General features: G+C 39.5%; 1 protein-coding gene across 1 annotated transcript in view; it reads left to right on the top strand.

Moving 5' to 3' along the window:
- Positions 1-18,483, top strand: part of LOC131249262 (disease resistance protein RFL1-like) — a 28,341-nt gene extending 9,858 nt beyond the window's left edge. The window contains exon 3 of the mRNA XM_058249914.1: positions 15,680-18,483. Coding sequence (XP_058105897.1) covers positions 15,688-18,315 — 2,628 coding nt within the window. The 5' untranslated portion in view covers positions 15,680-15,687 and the 3' untranslated portion in view covers positions 18,316-18,483. The remainder of the gene's footprint in view (positions 1-15,679) is intronic.
- Positions 18,484-22,131: the final 3,648 nt, after the last annotated feature.

The raw sequence follows: 22,131 nt of genomic DNA, 5'->3' as shown, positions 1-22,131 counted from the left end.
TCCACAATCAGGCAATTAATAAGATTACCATTAAATATCGGTTCCTGATACTGCGGTTAGATGACATGCTTGATATGCTTGAAAGTGGTAATGTGTTCTCTAAACTAGATATAAGAAGCAGGTATAATTAGAATCGTATCCAACCTGCTGATGAGTAAAAAACGGCGTTCAAGACCAAGGAAGGGTTGGTCATGCCCTTCGATCTATCGAACACACTGAGCACTTTTATACACTTGATGAATCGAGTGTTAAAGTCATTCATTGGCCGTTTTGTAATAGTATATTTTAATGATATCCTGATATATAGCTAAGGTAAGACGGAGCACATGGAATATCTCATGCAGGTACCGCAAGTCTTAGTAGTTAACAAGTTGTACCTCAACTTGAAGAAGTGTAGTTTTTTAATGAACAACTTGTTGTTCTTGGGATTTGTTGTAACGTCCACGGGCATCCGTGTAAATGATGAAAAGGTTCGAGCCATCAAGGGATGGCCAATTCTGACGAATATTCATGAAGTTAGGAGTTTCCACGGGTTAGCGACATTCTATCATAGATTCGTATAAAATTTTGGCATTATAGTTGCACCTATTACAGATTATATGAAAAATGGTCATTTCGGTGGACCAATGAGGTTGACAAGAGCTTTGCTAACTCAAGCATCAATTGTCCACAACAGTGATCTTGGTTCTTCCTAATATAGACAAGTTATTTAAGGTTGAGTGTGACCCCTCATATGTCAGATTTGGATGAGTCTTATCAAATGAAAGAAGGCCGACGGCTTTTACAGTGAGAAGCTAAGCGAAACCTAAAAGAAATGGTCAATATATGAGCTTGAGCTGTAAGCAGTTGTCACGCCTCAAAAATCGGTGCTAGAGTACAAAGACCCCAATCCCGAGTTACTGGGTGTGAACCAAATAAAAATGCACGTGTGACCTTGTTCTGATTCACATTCATTTCACACACAAGCAATCAGAGTAGCACAATTTAAATTAGCAGATCCAAAGCGAGATAGAGATAACAAAAATAAATAAATATAAGACTAATTATCAAAGTACAATTTAATTATGGTGTCCGCCCAAATGGGAATTATATAAGCCACAATATACATACCCAAAATTATTAAAGTGAAAAGTTTTCGGTTTGATCCAATCCTCTAAAACATAACGTCAGTCATGCAAGCCACTCTAAGCCTACATGTTTGAGATCTTGATAATACCTGTATCGATAATATCACCTGATTGGTGTTTTAAAACACCGTCCCATGTGGGAGTGAGTAATTAAATCAGTGGTTCCATTAATTCTAAGTTACACATGTTATCAACCCAATCAACGCAGGTAATGATAAAATAAGAAATCAAACAATTCTTAAATACTCTTGTTAAATATGCATATAAAGATATGACATGATGCATGCTCTTTTCAAATAACACTCCCTCCCAAGCGACTTCAACGTCTATTTCGTATATGCTAACACTTCCTCACAGGCGGCCCAATGCCAAATTGTAAGTCCTATCTAATACAATACGGTAAATATGCATGTTAGTTGAGTAGCTATTAGGTTCAATTCATCCACCATATTAGGAAAGTTACGGTACCCTCATTTTATCATGGGATGGCCAAAGCAGCTCCTTACATGTGTCCCTTGATCCGTATTCAGGTTTACCACCCAGACAACAACTCTCCAATCAATGTGAGGATAACACTAGCCCGACCGATCACTAAGGACCCGGATGACACAGTCCAGACGTATAGGGTTAGGCGACCCATTGATAGGTGGAGGGCGCTCACAAATGATATAAGAGTCGTCACTCAAACAAAAATGTGGAGCGATTGTGGCATCATTATAGTTTGATGTACTAGGCTCATTGCCTTCTTAGTTGCTCATTAGTTACTACGGGGAGGCTCGTCACCCCAGTATAGGTCGATAGCTCGGACACGGTGTCCCATACTACCATGACCGGCCCATGAGTTTTGTCGATCATACCACTAATGGTTGTAAGTAGACTCATTTAATGAGAACAGGGTATCTTAAATTCTGTTTGGTGTTGTCACACATTGCAAATATAAGCGGTCAGTCGACTTTTAGGCTGGTTCGATCGACTTAGGGCACTCCGACTCGACCGGCATTGGGTGCGACCATCCCGTGCAGTCCAGCTACTGTCAGTTGTCCATGTTCAACCCGGGTCGACTAAACAAGTCAAGAGTGGGCGGTTTAAATCGAGCCACCCCTTAGTCTAGGCGGTTAGCCAACTTTCCCGACATTATAGTTAACCAAAGTGTCATTACAGTTTAGCAATTTATCTATTGTCCTAGCACAAAATCAACAACATAACCACTCAGGCATTTTGTCAAACTCATGAGTACTGGTAGAACTACACATCAATTTAGAAATCGTATCGAGCATGTGAGCAGCATTAGAATCGCACTTCTACCTAAGCATTCCATCATCAATGAAGAGTTACATCCAATCAATTAGCCATTTTATCAAACATGTGAATCTCAATAAGCAGTTAACGATACAAGTTGCAATTAAACTCAAAATGAAAATATGCAATGAATCAATGTAAGTGTTCATCACAAGTGATCATTAACTAGTCCCTTAGGGGTCGATAAAAGGAAACCTAGGGATAATGATCCGCACCTTTAAGGATGAAGCGCCGATTTTGAGCTCCTAAGGTTAGGGACTTGGGAGAAAATAATTCCTACACTAATTTCAAAGCAACTAAGTGAGATTCATGCAATTCAACTTAGAAAAACCTACGTTTGGAAGTAGGGTTTGTTTCTTACCTCTCAATCGTGAGTGGGATGGATTCGATGGAGGAGAATGTCGAAGCTAGGGTTTGATCGAAGGGAATTCATAAAAAACACTCCAAGATTTTCATCCTCTCTTTCTCTCTTTCTTTCTCTCATTCTTGGAAAAAATTCATATGAAGAGATGGGGTGCCCAAATAAAGGCCTTATATAGTTCCATAAGTTATGAAAATAGCCATAAGCGCTAGGTTTTAATTATACTAGCCATATGAGAGAGTGTTTCTAGCCTCTGAGGCCCACTATGGGGTGTACATATCGATATCACGATAGGATAGTTAGCCCTAATGATAATCTACATATGGATATAATCGGCCCGCCATTTAGATGAGCCGATCAATGAGTATAATAAGAAGTCTGTTGACGGTCACCAATGGTCGATCGGGACCGCGGTTATATGGATATGTGTGGGAAAATATCTTTAGTCGATACCTCGACTTTGGCCATGAATCGACGGTCCGAAAGCTACAATTTTATAAAAGAACAAAGTGGCTACTTTCACTTAAATTCCATATTTCCATCTAAGGTATTCGCACAACCCAAGCACTCACCTTGTGACTCTAAGTTGAGTGATTCGAGATGCGACCTCAGCTCGATGTCTCGCGATGGACGTTAAGCCCACTAAGAAGAACGTTTTTTTTATAGTCTTAGGTTTAGTGGCCCACTAACGAGCGGTGTAGAGCTTGTTCGGATAATCAAAGTATTTTTGTAATGAATTGGGTAGTAAGGTTTCTTGTGCACAATTATTATGGTTTGAATTAGCTAAGTTCATAGTGTGGCCTATTCGCAACTAACAGAAATAACGATTTGATTATAATAACTCTAAACCATCGGTTCTTAGTTTTAAATGATACTTGGTCATTTTAGTTTGTTAATTAAGATTCAACCCCTAGTTGTCTCAACTTTAAGTAGGTCTTTATTTAGTTGCGGTTGCCTTGATTTGTTTGTAATAGGTCAACTAGGTTTGGGCCCTAGATAAACAAATTATGAAGTTAGACTCGAGATTTACGTAATCGATGAATTTATTAGCTTCGGACCATCCATTGTGTGTAATGGTCCACCTTGATGTGGGTCATCCATAATGAGGGGCCAATATCATTGTCAATTATACATCATGTGGGGTCCACCTTTAATGTCCACTACACATCATGTGGATCCTTACTTTGATGTTATCTGTCCATTGTGTGAGCCCCACCTTCGAAATAGGCCGTTCATCATGCAAAGCAACCTTAGATATGGATCTCCCATCATGTGGAGGTGAGAAAGAGAGGGAGAGCGAGAAAGTAAAAACAAGATGGGAAAAAAAAAAAAAAAAAAAAAACAAAACCTTACTTTTATAAGGGTGCTTACCAAACCAACTTGTATCTAATAAGTAGCTTATTTGCTTCTATCAGCTAAAAACAGCTACTAACGTGGGTGTAACCAAACAGACATTTAAAGAAAGGATGCCGAATTGTGTAGAAATCTAGTGGTGTTTATTGGTGGCCCATGACATATCTGAACCATTCATCAGATAGGGTATACTATTTACCATGGTAATGTTGGTCCACTAATAAAGTAAATGAAAACTTGCGTAATAAAAGTTAGGCTCCAAGAATAGTTCAGATTAGTCGTGCTTGTCTAGCTCACTTAATGGGTGTGATAGTTTGATTTTTTTTTAAAAAAATTTATTTTTTTAGATTAGTCTTGCATGTGTGGCCCACTTGATAAGTGTGCTATGATTTTTTTTTGCACAAAAAGATCACATGGTACATTTCTTTGTTTTATCCTGGGCAGGTGGCAAAATCAACCTTCCACTGTTTTCCCTTGAGTAAGGGCAAAATCTGAACCCTTGTAATCTATAGATCTCCTTGCCAACTACCCTTAAGTAATACATTGAAAGTATTTTTTTTTATGGGTATTTATGTCTTTTAATAATAATAATAAGCTTTCCTAATCTTGAAAAGAGCATAAAAATGGAGAAGTAATTGGCTTTACTAGGGGCCTGTTTGTTAACGCTAATTTTTGTACTTAACGTGGAATTTGGAAAATATTCCATGTTTAGTGTTGTTTGTTAGCGCATAAGAAGGAAAGCGCTCTACGGTTTTATATTGAAAATTTTCCATGATGGGAGTCTAGGTTAATGGGGAATGAAAAATGCCCTCAGTGATTATTATTTTTTTAATCCAAAATTATTCTCTGCTGGGGAGATTTTCTCCCTCGGGTTATACACATCCCAACTTTTAACATGGGGCACTTCTTTAAGCCCACCATGATGTATGTGTTTCATCCATTCCATTCATCCATTTTTAAAGATCATTTCAGGGCTTGATACCAAAAATGAGAGGAATATAAATCTCAAGTGGACCACACCACATGAAAACAATAGTGCTTGGATATCTACCATTAAAATTCTCCTAAGTCCCAATGTATTGTTTATTTGACATTCAATCTTTTGATTAGGTCATAAAGACCCAGATGAAGGGGAAAAACATGGACCAGCTTGATCCAAAACTTTTATGGCCTCCAAAAAGTTTTTAATGGTTGACGTTCATTCAACACTGTTTTCTGTAATGTGGTCCACTTGAGTTTGGGATAAACCTCATTTTTGGTCTCATATCATAAAATGATCTATGAAAATAGATGGACAACATGGATGAAACACATACACCATGGCAGGGCCCACGGGGCACCAACCACCAGCCATTGGCTGGTGGCCGGGGGAGTAGCCAATCTGATGTAGAACCTGTCACAGACACGTTCCTAGCATGGTTGAGCCAAAAGAAGATGGACCGTGAATTGACTATAACTTTTGATCCGGGTATCGTTACGGATGTGGGTAGCATCTGTCCGTTTCGTCAAAAAAGGCGCGCTTTCAGCTCAAAAACGAATTTTTAGGAAAATTTTACTATTTTTAGTAATTCCGATTTTAAAAATATTTTTAGAGTTTTAGATTTTCTTTCCTTTTAGAAATAACTTTTAGTTATACTAGGACTCTTCTAGAGAAAGTTTATTTGTAATTTTTATTTTTAGAAATTAGGCCTTAGAGGAGTTTTATTAGAATTAGGATTTTTATTAGAGTTAGAATTTTGCTATTTTTGGTAATTACGAATTTTAGTTTATTTTTTTTCCTATATTAATAGTGTAAGGAGACACATTAGGAAATTATCAATTATTCATCAATCAATTTCGATTTTATTAGAATTTATTTCTATTTTCTGCTTTCTTTCCTCGTGGATTCGAGAAGTCTCTGTGAGGAGTCCAGAGAAGTTCCGTGGATTCGGAATAGTTATCCTCTTGAGGAAGACGGTGCTCGACCTCACGTCCTCCCCTGCGTCGCAAAACAGATGGACACAGGGATTTATCACAAACATCTTGGTGGGCCGAATTTACCTTTAACGGCGGCAGCTTTCGAAGCAGCACGGCGAGAGAATCGGCAAGTTATGCAAGGGCTGCAGGCTTCCATCGATCGCATGGCGGATCGTTTGGCGGAGGCCCTAGGGCAACTCCGTGTTCATGGTGGTGATCCACCATCAACAATTGCTAGAATTCATAATCATATCGATCGTAGGGCGACGCTATCAGTGAACCACAGGATCACTCCTGATAAAGTGGGATCTAGCGACATGATTCTACAGCATCCTAGACGAGCCATTGATCAGATGGATCGGATGGACCAAGAATTCAAGATGAAAGTCGATCTTCCTAGTTTTAATGGTCAACTCTACTTGAAGGACTTTCTCGATTGGTTGCTTAAAGTCGAACGTTTCTTCGACTACATGAACGTAATGGAAGAAAAGAAAGTTAAACTCGTGGCCTACAAGTTGACGGGCAGAGCTTCAGATTGGTGGGAGCAACTTCAACTCGAGCGAATGAGACGGATGAAGGCGCCTATCCGCATGTGGTCGCGGATGAAGAAATTATTGTGCATGCGATTCTTCCCTACCAATTACGATCAGGTATTATTCCAACAAAATCAAAATTATTGGCAAGATAACCAATCATTAAAGGGTTATGCAGAGAAATCCTATTATTTGTGGCGAAAGGTGACCAAGTCAAAACGGAGTTGCAACAAACCACAGGATTCATCAGTGGAAAACATGTGACCCCTATGAGAACGGTGAGCCAACTCAAGACTTCTAAAGTGGAGGGACAATCTCTCATGACTGAACAGGCCTTTGTTAAACAATCTGAGGAAACGGGAGACATATATGCAGTAGTTGAAGAGAAAAAATATGTGGAGCCTGTGAATATCCTAAAGGATTTGGAACCAGTATCGCAGGAGTTCAAGGGGGTTGTGCTCGATGAACTCCCTAATAAATTACCTCCCATACGAGATATGCAAAATTACGTTGATCCCATCGCAGGGGCAAGTCCGCCTAATTGCCCACATTATCAGAAAAAATATGAAATCTTGAAGACAGATGTGAAGGAATTAATCGATATTAGTCAAGTCAAGGAAAGCATGAGTATATGTATCGTATCGGCTCAAAAGCTTAATGCCAAGTACAAAAAAAAGTCTAATGAACATCGGCGTCAGAAGTTATCTCAGACTCATGTGTCAAGTCTCTTGCGTAACTCGAGGACGAGTTTTTTTCAAGTGGAGGGGTCTGATGTAGAACCTGTCACAGACACGTTCCTAGCATGGTTGAGCCAAAAGAAGATGGACCGTGAATTGACTATAACTTTTGATCCGGGTATCGTTACGGGGCGCACAACCTATCAATCTTTACTGAAATGGGCCATCCGAGGTGAACCGACCCACAATGTGGGTCGCATCTATCCGTTTCGTCAAAAAAGGCGCGCTTTCAGCTCAAAAACGAATTTTTAGGAAAATTTTACTATTTTTAGTAATTCCGATTTTAAAAATATTTTTAGAGTTTTAGATTTTCTTTCCTTTTAGAAATAACTTTTAGTTATACTAGGACTCTTCTAGAGAAAGTTTATTTGTAATTTTTATTTTTAGAAATTAGGCCTTAGAGGAGTTTTATTAGAATTAGGATTTTTATTAGAGTTAGAATTTTGCTATTTTTGGTAATTACGAATTTTAGTTTATTTTTTTTCCTATATTAATAGTGTAAGGAGACACATTAGGAAATTATCAATTATTCATCAATCAATTTCGATTTTATTAGAATTTATTTCTATTTTCTGCTTTCTTTCCTCGTGGATTCGAGAAGTCTCTGTGAGGAGTCCAGAGAAGTTCCGTGGATTCGGAATAGTTATCCTCTTGAGGAAGACGGTGCTCGACCTCACGTCCTCCCCTGCGTCATTTGGCATGTGATTTAAATTTGATTCTGAACATTCTATTGATGCATTCCTTCCAGATTGACCGTATTCTAGGGAATTTACCTTTAACGGCGGCAGCTTTCGAAGCAGCACGGCGAGAGAATCGGCAAGCTATGCAAGGGCTGCAGGCTTCCATCGATCGCATGGCGGATCGTTTGGCGGAGGCCCTAGGGCAACTCCGTGTTCATGGTGGTGATCCACCATCAACAATTGCTAGAATTCATAATCATATCGATCGTAGGGCGACGCTATCAGTGAACCACAGGATCACTCCTGATAAAGTGGGATCTAGCGACATGATTCTACAGCATCCTAGACGAGCCATTGATCAGATGGATCGGATGGACCAAGAATTCAAGATGAAAGTCGATCTTCCTAGTTTTAATGGTCAACTCTACTTCAAGGACTTCCTCGATTGGTTGCTTAAAGTCGAACGTTTCTTCGACTACATGAACGTAATGGAAGAAAAGAAAGTTAAACTCGTGGCCTACAAGTTGACGGGCAGAGCTTCAGATTGGTGGGAGCAACTTCAACTCGAGCGAATGAGACGGATGAAGGCGCCAATCCGCATGTGGTCGCGGATGAAGAAGTTATTGTGCATGCGATTCTTCCCTACCAATTACGATCAGGTATTATTCCAACAAAATCAAAATTATTGGCAAGATAACCAATCATTAAAGGGTTATGCAGAGAAATCCTATTATTTGTGGCGAAAGGTGACCAAGTCAAAACGGAGTTGCAACAAACCACAGGATTCATCAGTGGAAAACATGTGACCCCTATGAGAACGGTGAGCCAACTCAAGACTTCTAAAGTGGAGGGACAATCTCTCATGACTGAACAGGCCTTTGTTAAACAATCTGAGGAAACGGGAGACATATATGCAGTAGTTGAAGAGAAAAAATATGTGGAGCCTGTGAATATCCTAAAGGATTTGGAACTAGTATCGCAGGAGTTCAAGGGGATTGTGCTCGATGAACTCCCTAATAAATTACCTCCCATACGAGATATGCAAAATTACGTTGATCCCATCGCAGGGGCAAGTCCGCCTAATTGCCCACATTATCAAAAAAAATATGAAATCTTGAAGACAGATGTGAAGGAATTAATCGATATTAGTCAAGTCAAGGAAAGCATGAGTATATGTATCGTATCGGCTCAAAAGCTTAATGCCAAGTACAAAAAAAAGTCTAATGAACATCGGCGTCAGAAGTTATCTCAGACTCATGTGCCAAGTCTCTTGCGTAACTCGAGGACGAGTTTTTTTCAAGTGGAGGGGTCTGATGTAGAACCTGTCACAGACACGTTCCTAGCATGGTTGAGCCAAAAGAAGATGGACCGTGAATTGACTATAACTTTTGATCCGGGTATCGTTACGGGGCGCACAACCTATCAATCTTTACTGAAATGGGCCATCCGAGGTGAACCGACCCACTTTGTGGGTCGCATCTATCCGTTTCGTCAGAAAAGGCGCGCTTTCAGCTCAAAAACGAATTTTTAGGAAAATTTTACTATTTTTAGTAATTCCGATTTTAAAAATATTTTTAGAGTTTTAGATTTTCTTTCCTTTTAGAAATAACTTTTAGTTATACTAGGACTCTTCTAGAGAAAGTTTATTTGTAATTTTTATTTTTAGAAATTAGGCCTTAGAAGAGTTTTATTAGAATTAGGATTTTTATTAGAGTTAGAATTTTGCTATTTTTGGTAATTACGAATTTTAGTTTATTTTTTTTCCTATATTAATAGTGTAAGGAGACACATTAGGAAATTATCAATTATTCATCAATCAATTTCGATTTTATTAGAATTTATTTCTATTTTCTGCTTTCTTTCCTCGTGGATTCGAGAAGTCTCTGTGAGGAGTCCAGAGAAGTTCCGTGGATTCGGAATAGTTATCCTCTTGAGGAAGACGGTGCTCGACCTCACGTCCTCCCCTGCGTCAGTTTGGTATCAAAGCGAGGTTTCTCCTCGGATTGATGGCTTCTAACGACGGGTCGGGCAACAATTTCATGGGCGGTGCTCTAGGGAATTTACCTTTAACGGCGGCAGCTTTCGAAGCAGCACGGCGAGAGAATCGGCAAGTTATGCAAGGGCTGCAGGCTTCCATCGATCGCATGGCGGATCGTTTGGCGGAGGCCCTAGGGCAACTCCGTGTTCATGGTGGTGATCCACCATCAACAATTGCTAGAATTCATAATCATATTGATCGTAGGGCGACGCTATCAGTGAACCACAGGATCACTCCTGATAAAGTGGGATCTAGCGACATGATTCTACAGCATCCTAGACGAGCCATTGATCAGATGGATCGGATGGACCAAGAATTCAAGATGAAAGTCGATCTTCCTAGTTTTAATGGTCAACTCTACTTCAAGGACTTCCTCGATTGGTTGCTTAAAGTCGAACGTTTCTTCGACTACATGAACGTAATGGAAGAAAAGAAAGTTAAACTCGTGGCCTACAAGTTGACGGGCAGAGCTTCAGATTGGTGGGAGCAACTTCAACTCGAGCGAATGAGACGGATGAAGGCGCCAATCCGCATGTGGTCGCGGATGAAGAAGTTATTGTGCATGCGATTCTTCCCTACCAATTACGATCAGGTATTATTCCAACAAAATCAAAATTATTGGCAAGATAACCAATCATTAAAGGGTTATGCAGAGAAATCCTATTATTTGTGGCGAAAGGTGACCAAGTCAAAACGGAGTTGCAACAAACCACAGGATTCATCAGTGGAAAACATGTGACCCCTATGAGAACGGTGAGCCAACTCAAGACTTCTAAAGTGGAGGGACAATCTCTCATGACTGAACAGGCCTTTGTTAAACAATCTGAGGAAACGGGAGACATATATGCAGTAGTTGAAGAGAAAAAATATGTGGAGCCTGTGAATATCCTAAAGGATTTGGAACTAGTATCGCAGGAGTTCAAGGGGATTGTGCTCGATGAACTCCCTAATAAATTACCTCCCATACGAGATATGCAAAATTACGTTGATCCCATCGCAGGGGCAAGTCCGCCTAATTGCCCACATTATCAGAAAAAATATGAAATCTTGAAGACAGATGTGAAGGAATTAATCGATATTAGTCAAGTCAAGGAAAGCATGAGTATATGTATCGTATCGGCTCAAAAGCTTAATGCCAAGTACAAAAAAAAGTCTAATGAACATCGGCGTCAGAAGTTATCTCAGACTCATGTGTCAAGTCTCTTGCGTAACTCGAGGACGAGTTTTTTTCAAGTGGAGGGGTCTGATGTAGAACCTGTCACAGACACGTTCCTAGCATGGTTGAGCCAAAAGAAGATGGACCGTGAATTGACTATAACTTTTGATCCGGGTATCATTACGGGGCGCACAACCTATCAATCTTTACTGAAATGGGCTATCTGAGGTGAACCGACCCACGTTGTGGGTCGCATCTGTCCGTTTCGTCAAAAAAGGCGCGCTTTCAGCTCAAAAACGAATTTTTAGGAAAATTTTACTATTTTTAGTAATTCCGATTTTAAAAATATTTTTAGAGTTTTAGATTTTCTTTCCTTTTAGAAATAACTTTTAGTTATACTAGGACTCTTCTAGAGAAAGTTTATTTGTAATTTTTATTTTTAGAAATTAGGCCTTAGAGGAGTTTTATTAGAATTAGGATTTTTATTAGAGTTAGAATTTTGCTATTTTTGGTAATTACGAATTTTAGTTTATTTTTTTTCCTATATTAATAGTGTAAGGAGACACATTAGGAAATTATCAATTATTCATCAATCAATTTCGATTTTATTAGAATTTATTTCTATTTTCTGCTTTCTTTCCTCGTGGATTCGAGAAGTCTCTGTGAGGAGTCCAGAGAAGTTCCGTGGATTCGGAATAGTTATCCTCTTGAGGAAGACGGTGCTCGACCTCACGTCCTCCCCTGCGTCACAATCCGTTCCCCATGTCATCTGTCCCACTGTGTAAGAATATCAATATCAAAGATTTTCTAAGTTTGGAAGGAAAGTCAAGCTTTATTTAGCCTAACAACATGCGGACGCAGATCGCATACTAACCCCCTATTCTGAGCTCAGGACAGGCTAAGCCTAGGGGCATTGTGATGTATGGCTTTTATCCACACCCTTTGTCTATTTTGCCATCTTTTTATGTCATGAGCTTAAAAAGTGAAGCAAATCCAAGGCTCAAGTGGACCACAACACATTTAAGCAGTGGAATTTCATTGATGCCCACCATTAAGACTTTTCCAGGGCTCACCCTTCTATTTATTTGTCATCCAACACAAATATCAGCTTTATCCATAGCTTCTGTGGCTCTAATAAGTTTTTAAAAGTAGGAAGTTAATACCACCATGAGGTTCACTTGAGCCTTGGATCGGCCTCATTTTTTAGCTCGCACATTAACATGATATGCCAAAATGGTTTTTAAACTCTTGGAAGCACCTCATTTTTTAGCTCGTGCCGTAAAATAATATGGCAAAATGGTTTTTTAGCTCTTACGGTAAATTGGATGGGTGGATAAATGACATACATGCAATTCTTGTTACAACTCTATCTCACCAAGCAAACGAATATCATGATACTCATCATTCTACTTAGTAAGATAAAATTTCAACCCTTTCGGACACAGTACTATTCCCCGAATGTAAATAATAATAATAATAATAATAATAATAATAATCACAAATACTTTATATATTTATACATATACTTTTTTTTATTTAAAATATTTTTTAACCAAACATTTCCCATAACATTGAATCTACTGAATTTTTAGACTCAGTGCCCTAAAATGATATGGCAAAATGAATGGACGGCGTGGATTTAAGACACATACATCCAAGTGGGCCCACAGTCAGGGATCCACCCTCCTCTGCAGATCCAGGGTATCCACCAAGCGGCGCCTCTGAATAGCGACGAGGATTGGATCCTGCCGTGCAACCACAGACTCTCTCTAGGCATGGGCTTTGTTCGGCCACCTTGATGTATATGTTTCATCCACACCGTCCATCCATTTTATCAGATAATTTTAGAACATAATCTCAAAAATTATGCAGATCCAAGCCTCAAGTTGACCACACTGAAGGGATCGAACCCCGATCATTAAAAACTTCCTGGGCACCATAGAAGCTTTGAATCAAGCTAATATTCGTGTTTTTCCTTCATTCAATATTAGGGCCCACATGTTAGCATTCAATCAGACGACTCTTTTTTATTGGAAACTATGTACAAGGTGGGACTAACTTGATTGATGGTTTAGATCAGGCATATATGTGATGTGTAGTACGTGAGCTTCATTACACATGCGGATCAGATTCGATTTCCCACGCCATTATGGAAATAAGGGGAATTTAGTTTTTTATTATCATTAACAGGTTTGCCAGCATGCTTTCGTAAATACCAAATCTTTTGTTAAAATTAACGGTTATGAGGAATTTTGGGGTAGAAATCCCTGTTATTCCATGAAATACCTAAACTGATATGAGAGAAAACAGACTAAAATACTGCTTTGAAAATTATATTAATTAACGAGGTAGCTTTAACGAAAGGATAATTTAAAAAGACATTGGGATGTAAATACGGGGGTAGTATTTTATAAATTTTCATATATATATATATATATATATAAGGAAGATATTCTTAGTGCACATGCATGTGCAATAAAGATCTATACACACCACACATGTGGCAGCATGGGATTTGATTACTCGTATGCCACGTTTGTAATTTCTTAAGTAATTTTCAAGTGACTACATGTCATCAGTCCCACTCTGTCGGAATATCAATATCAAAGATTTTCCCAGCTTGGAATGAAAGTCAAGCTTTATTTAGTGTAATAACATGCGCACGCAGATCGCATACTACTCCTATTCTAAGCTCCGGACAGTCTAAGCTGACTGGCCATCGTGGTGTATGGCTTTTATCACACCGTTCGTCCATTTTGCCATCTTTTATGTTACTTAGTATAAAAAGTGAAGAAAATCCAAGGCTCAAGTGGACCACAACACATTTAAACAGTGGTTTCATTGATGCCCAACATTAAGACTTTCCCACAGCCCACCTTGATGTTTATTTGCAATTCAGCTTGTTCAAAAGATCATATAGAACCGAATGAGAGGAAAACACAAATATCAGCTTTATCTAGAGCTTTTGTGGCTCTAATAAGTTTTTTTAAGTAAGGATTTAATCCCACCGCGCAGTCTACTTGAGCCTTGGATCTGCCTCATTTTTTAGCTGTTACCATAAAATGATATGGCAAAAATGGTTTTTTAGCTCGTACCTTAAAATGGATGGTGGATAAGTGACATGCATGCAATTCTTGCTACAACTCTATCTCACCAAGCAAATATACATTAGGATACTCGTCATCCTACTTATTAAGATAAAATTTCTTCAATACTTTCCGACAAGGTACTATTCCCTAAATGTAAAAATAAAAATAAAAAATAAAAAAAGTTACAAATACTTTATATATTTATATGTATACTTTTTATTTAAAATATTTTTTAACCAAACATTTTCCATAACATTGAATCTACTGAATTTTTAGACATACTGTAAAATAAGCTGGCAAAATGAATGGACGTTGTGGATTTAAGACACATACTTCCACGTGGGCCCACAGTCAGGGATCCACCTACCTCTACGGATCCACGGTTTCCACCAAGCGGTGCCCCTGAATAGCGACGTGGATTGCATCCTGCTGTGTCATCACAGACTCTCTCCAGGCACCTTAATGTATGTGTTTTATCCACACCATCCATCCATTTTATCAGATAATTTTAGAGCATGATCTCGAAAATTACTCAGATCCAAGCCTCAAGTTGACCACACTGAAGGAATCGAACCCCGATCATTAAAAACTTCCTGGGCACCATAGAAGCTTTGAATCGAGCTAATATTCGTGTTTGCCTTCATTCAATATTGGAGCCGCATGTTAACATTCAATAAGACAACTCTTTTTTTTTATTATTGGAAACTATGTACAAGGTGGGACTAACTTGATTATGGTATGTACACGAGCTTCATTGCATATGCGGATTAGATTCGATTTCCCACACCATTGTAGAAATAAGGGGAAATTAGTTTTTTATTCTCATTAATGGGTTCGTAAGCATGCTTTCGTAAATACGAGATCTTTTGGTAAATTTAACAGTTGCGAGGAATTTTGGGGTAAAAATCCTTGTTAAAACAGACGAAAGTATTAATTGCTTCCAGATTTATATTAATTAATGAGGTAGCTTCAATGAAAGGATAATTTAAAAATATATCGGATGTAAATACAATATTAATGGGGTAGTATTTTATAAAATTTCTTTATATAAACGCCTTTGAAATTATATATATATATATATATATATATATATATATATATATATATATATATATATATATATATATATATATATATATATATATATATATAAATTATTAAATTCCAAGTCTAGTTGGGTTGAGTCTCCAAGTTGACTGGTACAAATGAACATCAAGTCTAATTTGAGTTTCTGGGTTTTTTAACTACGATGTCTACAAATTTTCATGAAATGTGGTGCAACCAAATAAGCCCTAATTTATTTTTTGGCTCAATAATTGTTAATTTTAAAATTCCTAATTGCTATTGTAGGAGTAGCTATGGAACTCATCCCGGAGATTGCCAGGACTGCATGGACTCACTACATCAACTCTAGAAGCCTCGAAGATAATCTTGATCTTCTGAGAACCGAAATGCAGGAGTTGGGTAGCCAGCAGACCGATGTAATTTTTTCACTCAACAGAGCTAAGGTAGTGGATGGAAAGAAGCCAAAGGCAGAGGTGAGTTTATGGCTGGAAAATGTCGAAAAGATTACCAGCCAAATGACTAAGATAGAAGAGGATTGTAAAGAAGTAGGGAGAGATTTCTTACCCTCACGTGTAGCATTGGGAAATCTTGTTATAAAGAAGATTGAAGAGGTGGTGAAGCTTAAGGAGAAAGGTCGATTTTCAGAAGGGTTACTTGCTGATCTATTACCTGAAATGGAATTTATGCCGACGACGAAGCTGGTGGGTAGAGCGACAGCCAAAAGAAATTTTGAACAGATTTGGTATTCATTGAGGAATCATGAGGCCAGAATTATTGGTGTCAATGGCATGGGGGGCGTGGGCAAGACGACCATCATGACCCACATCTACAACAAAATAAAGAGCACCGGAATATTTGGCATTTCTATTTGGGTGACGGTTTCTAATGATTTTACTATTGAGAGATTGCAAAGTAGTATTGCACAAGCAATAGGATTGGATCTTTCCAATGAACACGATGAAATGAGAAGGTCCATGAAATTGTCTAAGGCTTTGAAGCTTAGGGAGAAGCTCGTTGTCATCTTTGATGATGTGTGGAAGTCATTTCCGTTGGAAAAGGTAGGGATTACCGAGGACGATGCATGCAAAATAGTATTGACTACTCGATCAAAAAATGTGTGCCGAAGCATGAACTGCCAAAAAATATTTGAAGTGGAGGTTCTCTCGACAGAAGAAGCATGGGAATTGTTCAAGGAAATACTTGGGATTAATGCGGTGCTTTCTTCTGAGGTAGAACAGATTGCAAAGCTTGTCACTAAAGAATGTGCCGGTTTGCCACTCGGAATCATTACAGTAGCAAGTGCAATGAGAGAAAAGAATGACATTAGAGAATGGAGAAATGCATTAGAGGAGTTAAAATACTCAACGATGGAGATCGAAGGCATGGATGAAAAAGTTTTTCCAATTTTGAAATTTAGTTATGATCGATTAAAAAATGAGAAGATTCGATCTTGTTTCTTGCATTGTGCTTTGTTTCCAGAGGACTACCAAATTGGTGATGAATACTTGGTAAGGTGTTGGATGGCAGAAGGATTGATAGATGATATGGGAGACTGGGAAAAGAAAGTCGACAAAGGCCATACGATATTGAATGGACTTATTGATGTATGTTTGTTGGTAAGGTGGGATTTTAATCGAGTGGTAATGCATGATTTAATCAGAGATTTGGCCATTGGCATTACAAGGAAGAGCCCTCGGTTTGTGGTCAAGGCTGGGATCCAAATAAGGGGATCAATTGGTATAGAAGAATTCCCTGAAGATGCTGACAGAATATCATTGATGAGAAATGAAATCAAAATGCTTTCAGGCGAACCAAACTGCCCAAATCTCTCCACATTGTTTTTGCAACAGAATCCTCTCTCAGGCAACATTTCTCATGAGTTCTTCAATCGCATGAACAGCCTCAGAGTTCTCGACCTCTCTGACAGTCTGATTAAGTATTTGCCAGCGTCAGTTTCAAACTTGGAGAACCTGCATGCACTCTTACTACAGGGTTGTAAGATGTTAAGGGAGGTACCGTCCTTAGCAAAGCTCAAGCGTCTAAGAATTTTGAACCTCGCTGAAACTGTCATCAAAGAAGTGCCAGATGGTATGGAATGTTTGGTTAACCTTAAGGAGCTTTATGTTTCGTCTTCTAACAGGGGAAATGTTTTTAGTTGTAATTCATTAGTGCTTCCTGACCAGTTAGTGATGCATGGATGCGTTCTGTCAAGCTTACCCTGCCTCCCTCACTTGCAACGCTTACAGACATGTGATATCGAATACAGTAGCATGGAGTGGTTGTTGCCAATAAGAGACGACAACACCATAACGTCTTTACCCTCAATACAGAAACTGTGTCTATATAAGCTTCCGAATTTGAGGGGTCTGTGTGAGGGAGTCTTGCTACCTCCCTCATTCTCATGCCTCACACACCTGACTGTCACCGAATGCCAAGTATTGGAGAATCTCATGTCACTTGAATTGTTTCAGCACCTCCAATGCCTCGAACACATTAATATTGGAGAATGCAGTGAGATGGAGGAGGTGATAAAAGGAGGAGAAGAAGCTATGGTTGAAGAAGAAGGTTATAACAATAACAATAACAATCCCATACCACTCCCAAAGTTGGAGGAGTTGTATTTGATGAATTTAGGGAAATTAAAAAGCATTTGTAAGCAGGTAATCATTTGCCCTTCCCTGAATAGGATTATTATAGTAGGTTGTCCTCGGCTGAAGAAGATCCCTCTTTCCTTGGGCAACTCAACATCTTTTGCGCATGTAGAGATCAAAGGAAGCAAAGAATTGTGGGATGCATTGGAGTGGGATGATCCCAACACCAAAACACTCCTCCGACCTTTTTTTCATGAAGTTCGTGAAGTGGAAGGACGTGGAATGAAAAGAGGAGCAGAAGAGGTTGCTTCGACGTCACGGCAGCGGTAATCTCCTCATTAGTATGGACTTTGCATTTTTATTTCATTTTTAGTAAATTTTGTATTTTAAATTTAAAACAAGTATGGTTGAGAAATGTATTGTTAGTAAGAATGGGTTGTGTACTTCTTCTCTCTGTCTCTGTGTGTTTATGTATTATTAATGATTAGCATATGGATGTATTATTGGAGTTTACCCATCTAATAAGAGGTAAAGCATTTGTTGTGTGAGACAAACTTTATATATATCAAATCCATACCATTTTTGTGTCATACCTCTTGAACGGATCATCATAGCTCAAATACGGAGGAGGTGAAATCTACTCCCACCATCAGATGCATCAGCCCCTGTTAGTCCCAAGCCCCTAAAATCAGCCATATCAGTAATTCATGTGGATCACACAATAGTGGAAATTGTGTACATGGAATGCTCACCCCAACCATCAAATGCCCACCACTAAAAACACGGGCTCTCGAAACTAGTGATAAGAGTGGATTTCAGAAACAGAGGTGGGACCCACCGATCCACCCATCCCTTTGCAGGCAATCCGACCGTCAATATATATATATATATATATATATATATATATATATATATATATATATATATAGCCTGTCAGATTTGTATGGGCGGGAGCGGATCAGCTGTTAAGCGGGTAACAGCTTAGTAGGAGTTACCCTAACCATGTGGGGCCAAGCTGATGAATTTATTTCATATCCACACAGCTCATCCGTGTTTTCAGCTTATTTAAGGGTGTTATCCCAAAACTTACGTAGATCCAAATCTATGGTGGAACACACCACTGGAAAAGGTAGTGGATGACCATTAAAATCTTTTTGTAGGCTACAAAAATTTTGGATAAGTTAATCTATGTATTTTTCCTTCATCCAGTACATTATCAACGGGTTGGATGGCAAATAAACATTATGGATCTGCTTACAGTAGTCCTTGGAAGTTTTTAATGGTGAGCACTCAATCATGAATGTTTCTAGTGGTGTGGTCCACCTGTGATCTGGAAATGCTTAATTTTTGAGACTGCATCCTAAAATGGGCTTTAAAAGGTGGTGGACGGAGTGGATATAAAACATATGATCAAGGTGGGCCCTATGGTCAAGGTAACACATCCATTGCTCACATCAACTCTAGACCATCCATTGCTCACATGGACCTCTTCCTCAGAAATATCTCATTAAAGAAAAAATTACCACTGTAGACGCTATCATTTAGGGTAATTATTTTTCTAGCTGGCGAAAGACTTTGCTGATAAGGAATTTTAAATACCCCTCAGGCCCCTCGAGTTAGGTAACAAGCAGGTGAAAAATGACGGTTAATTTCGTCCGAAATATGTTGTCCATACAAACAGGGTTCTGCTTTGGTTATCTATGTTTGTGGTCGGTCGCAGCTGGTAAGGTAGTTAAAAGGTGGTGTCTACAGTAAAAAATTACCCTGTGATCAAATCAGCTGGCCCCACAAGGTTAGAATCTTTGTGAACGGGTGATGCTAATGCAAAAATCTATTGAAAATATAGCAAATCTGAATCAGTCCGAGAAAAGGTTGGCTTAGAATCATCAGGAACAGATCACGCAATCACAAAGACGTAATGAAAATGGGGTGGCTTCGGTGGATCCCTGACTGTGGAGCTCAACTTGATACGTGTGCCTTACATCCATACCATCCGTCCGTTTCTCTAGATCATTTGATTGTACAAGACCAAAAATTCAGCAGTTCCACATTTAAGGTGAACCACACCACATGAAATAGTGGTGATTGCTATTAAAAACTTTCTGGGAGGTAACAAAAGTTTTCAATGAAGCTGATATTTATGTGGTCCCTTCATCCAGATCTTTGTGAACCTACCAACAGGTTGGATGGAAAATAAACATTCAGGTAGTCCCCAGGTAGTTTTTAATGGTGGGAATTCAATCACCACTGTTACCCATAGCATGGTTCAAATGAGACGTGGATCTGTTGTATTTTTGGGCACATGTCCTGAAATCAGATGAAGAAAGAAACGGATGGATGGTGTGGATGTAAGAAAAATAATCAGGTTAGTGAGATAGGTAGGGATCCACCCACTTCCTTCCCTCCGGTCCTGAATCTCACAAGAAAAAGCCAACCTATCAAGCCCATCGAATTTCTAACTTTTGGTCCAACCTGTGAAAAGAGAAGGTATAGCCGAGTCAGCTGATAGCTTCCAATCTATTAAATGAATATGAAATATTGCAACCCTTCTAATAGATTAACAGTACCATGAGAATCATCAGTGAAAAAATCAACCCCATCAGGTGGCCATGAGTTACATGATAATTTGTAGCCATTAATAAAATAGTAAAATACGTGTGGCCCATTGATGAGGATTTTTACCTAAGGTGATCCTTGTAATGAGACCAACCAATTAGATGCGTTGGATGTTGCACCGCACGAAAGGTTCAAACTTATCAGCTGTGTGCACCATACATTATAATCCAACCGTTGCAATTGAGACTTCTTATGTAAAGAAAAAGTCCTAATGCATGGACATAGAAAGCTTTGAAAGAGAGACTTCAGCTTGGTAGGTGTTGTTAGGGGAAGATCCAAGCCTCTTTTATTCCGAGGACCAACGCTGCATGAATCAGATCAAATACATGAGAGTAAAACAAGGCTGACCTGAGGAGAGATGCGCGGATCGTCCTCCGCGGAACTTCAACTCTGGGGTTACCAACTCGGAGTAGTCCAAGACCAGGGCAATCGGCATAAGGATCATGCTAGAACCTACTTGTGAGATCCCAAAACCGCTCCACTGCTACTTGACCAGAGATGAGTCGTCCGACCACTCATATTCTCAGAATACTAAACAGATAATCCAAATCCATCATAAGCTCAGACCGGGGTTTGGCTAGGACTAGGAACACGACCCTCATTCAACAACTTTATAGCTAAGGCCCGTGTGTATGTTGATCTAAGGCAAGGGCTCAGAGTCGACCGAAGTGGACGCGAGCGCTCCATGTGTTAAACTAAGAAACTGCCTTAAGCAGACGTGACCGATAACCTCGCTCACGAATACACTATACGATTCCTGAATTGTGTGCAATATCTCCACGATCCGAAAATCCCATTGATTGAGCAAATCGTGCCGAGATTAACGGACCCAGACCGTCCAATGGTCACGTATACATACAGTAAAATTCCATTGCTACAGGTACGCAACATCTTGCACTCTCCCATTACTCTCCAACTTATACCCAGATTCCCTTGACCTGACTTAGGCATCGGAGGGTTCCCCGGCTTAGCCAGGGTCTCCTTTACTCACTGTTTGTGCACGGCCAGGGTTCCTTAGGGGTTCGCCGTGCCGAGTGGAGGGTGATCCAGATTTTGTCATCAACATTTTTGGCGCCTTCTGTGGGAACTTGATACGAAAAGTCAGGTTCCTATCCTTAAGCATAATAGCGAGGGGAAAGAAGAAAGTAGTAGCTGTGAAACTAGAGCAAACTTATTCTTCTTCATTACTTCATGTCGAATTAGCCCCATGGCCTTTCCAGCGTTCGCGCAATCGGGCAAACAAGTATCACACGATGCAAAGCGAAATACAAGCCTTCCGCGACAAGATCAACCAGATGAAGCAGCAACGACAGGAGCCGCAACCACATCTGCTAGGAAAACCTCGCTCCTAAGCCGATTGGTCCAGTTGTGGAAGCCCATTTCGTGCCGAGGAGTACGAGACCTGAGGGGCCCCCGCGTCAACCCCCTCGGGCACAGGCTTCTATCCAGAATCCTCCCTCGACCTAAATTCAAGTTTCGGATCGGAACACAGCAACTCGAGCTTCGACAAATGCCTCGGTCACCTCGGCC

Source organism: Magnolia sinica, chromosome 6 (genome assembly GCF_029962835.1).
Source record: "Magnolia sinica isolate HGM2019 chromosome 6, MsV1, whole genome shotgun sequence".
In the NCBI taxonomy this organism is placed as follows: Eukaryota; Viridiplantae; Streptophyta; class Magnoliopsida; order Magnoliales; family Magnoliaceae; genus Magnolia; species Magnolia sinica.
Note: the sequence above shows the minus strand (reverse complement) of the source record. Positions and strands in the feature narration are given on the sequence as shown.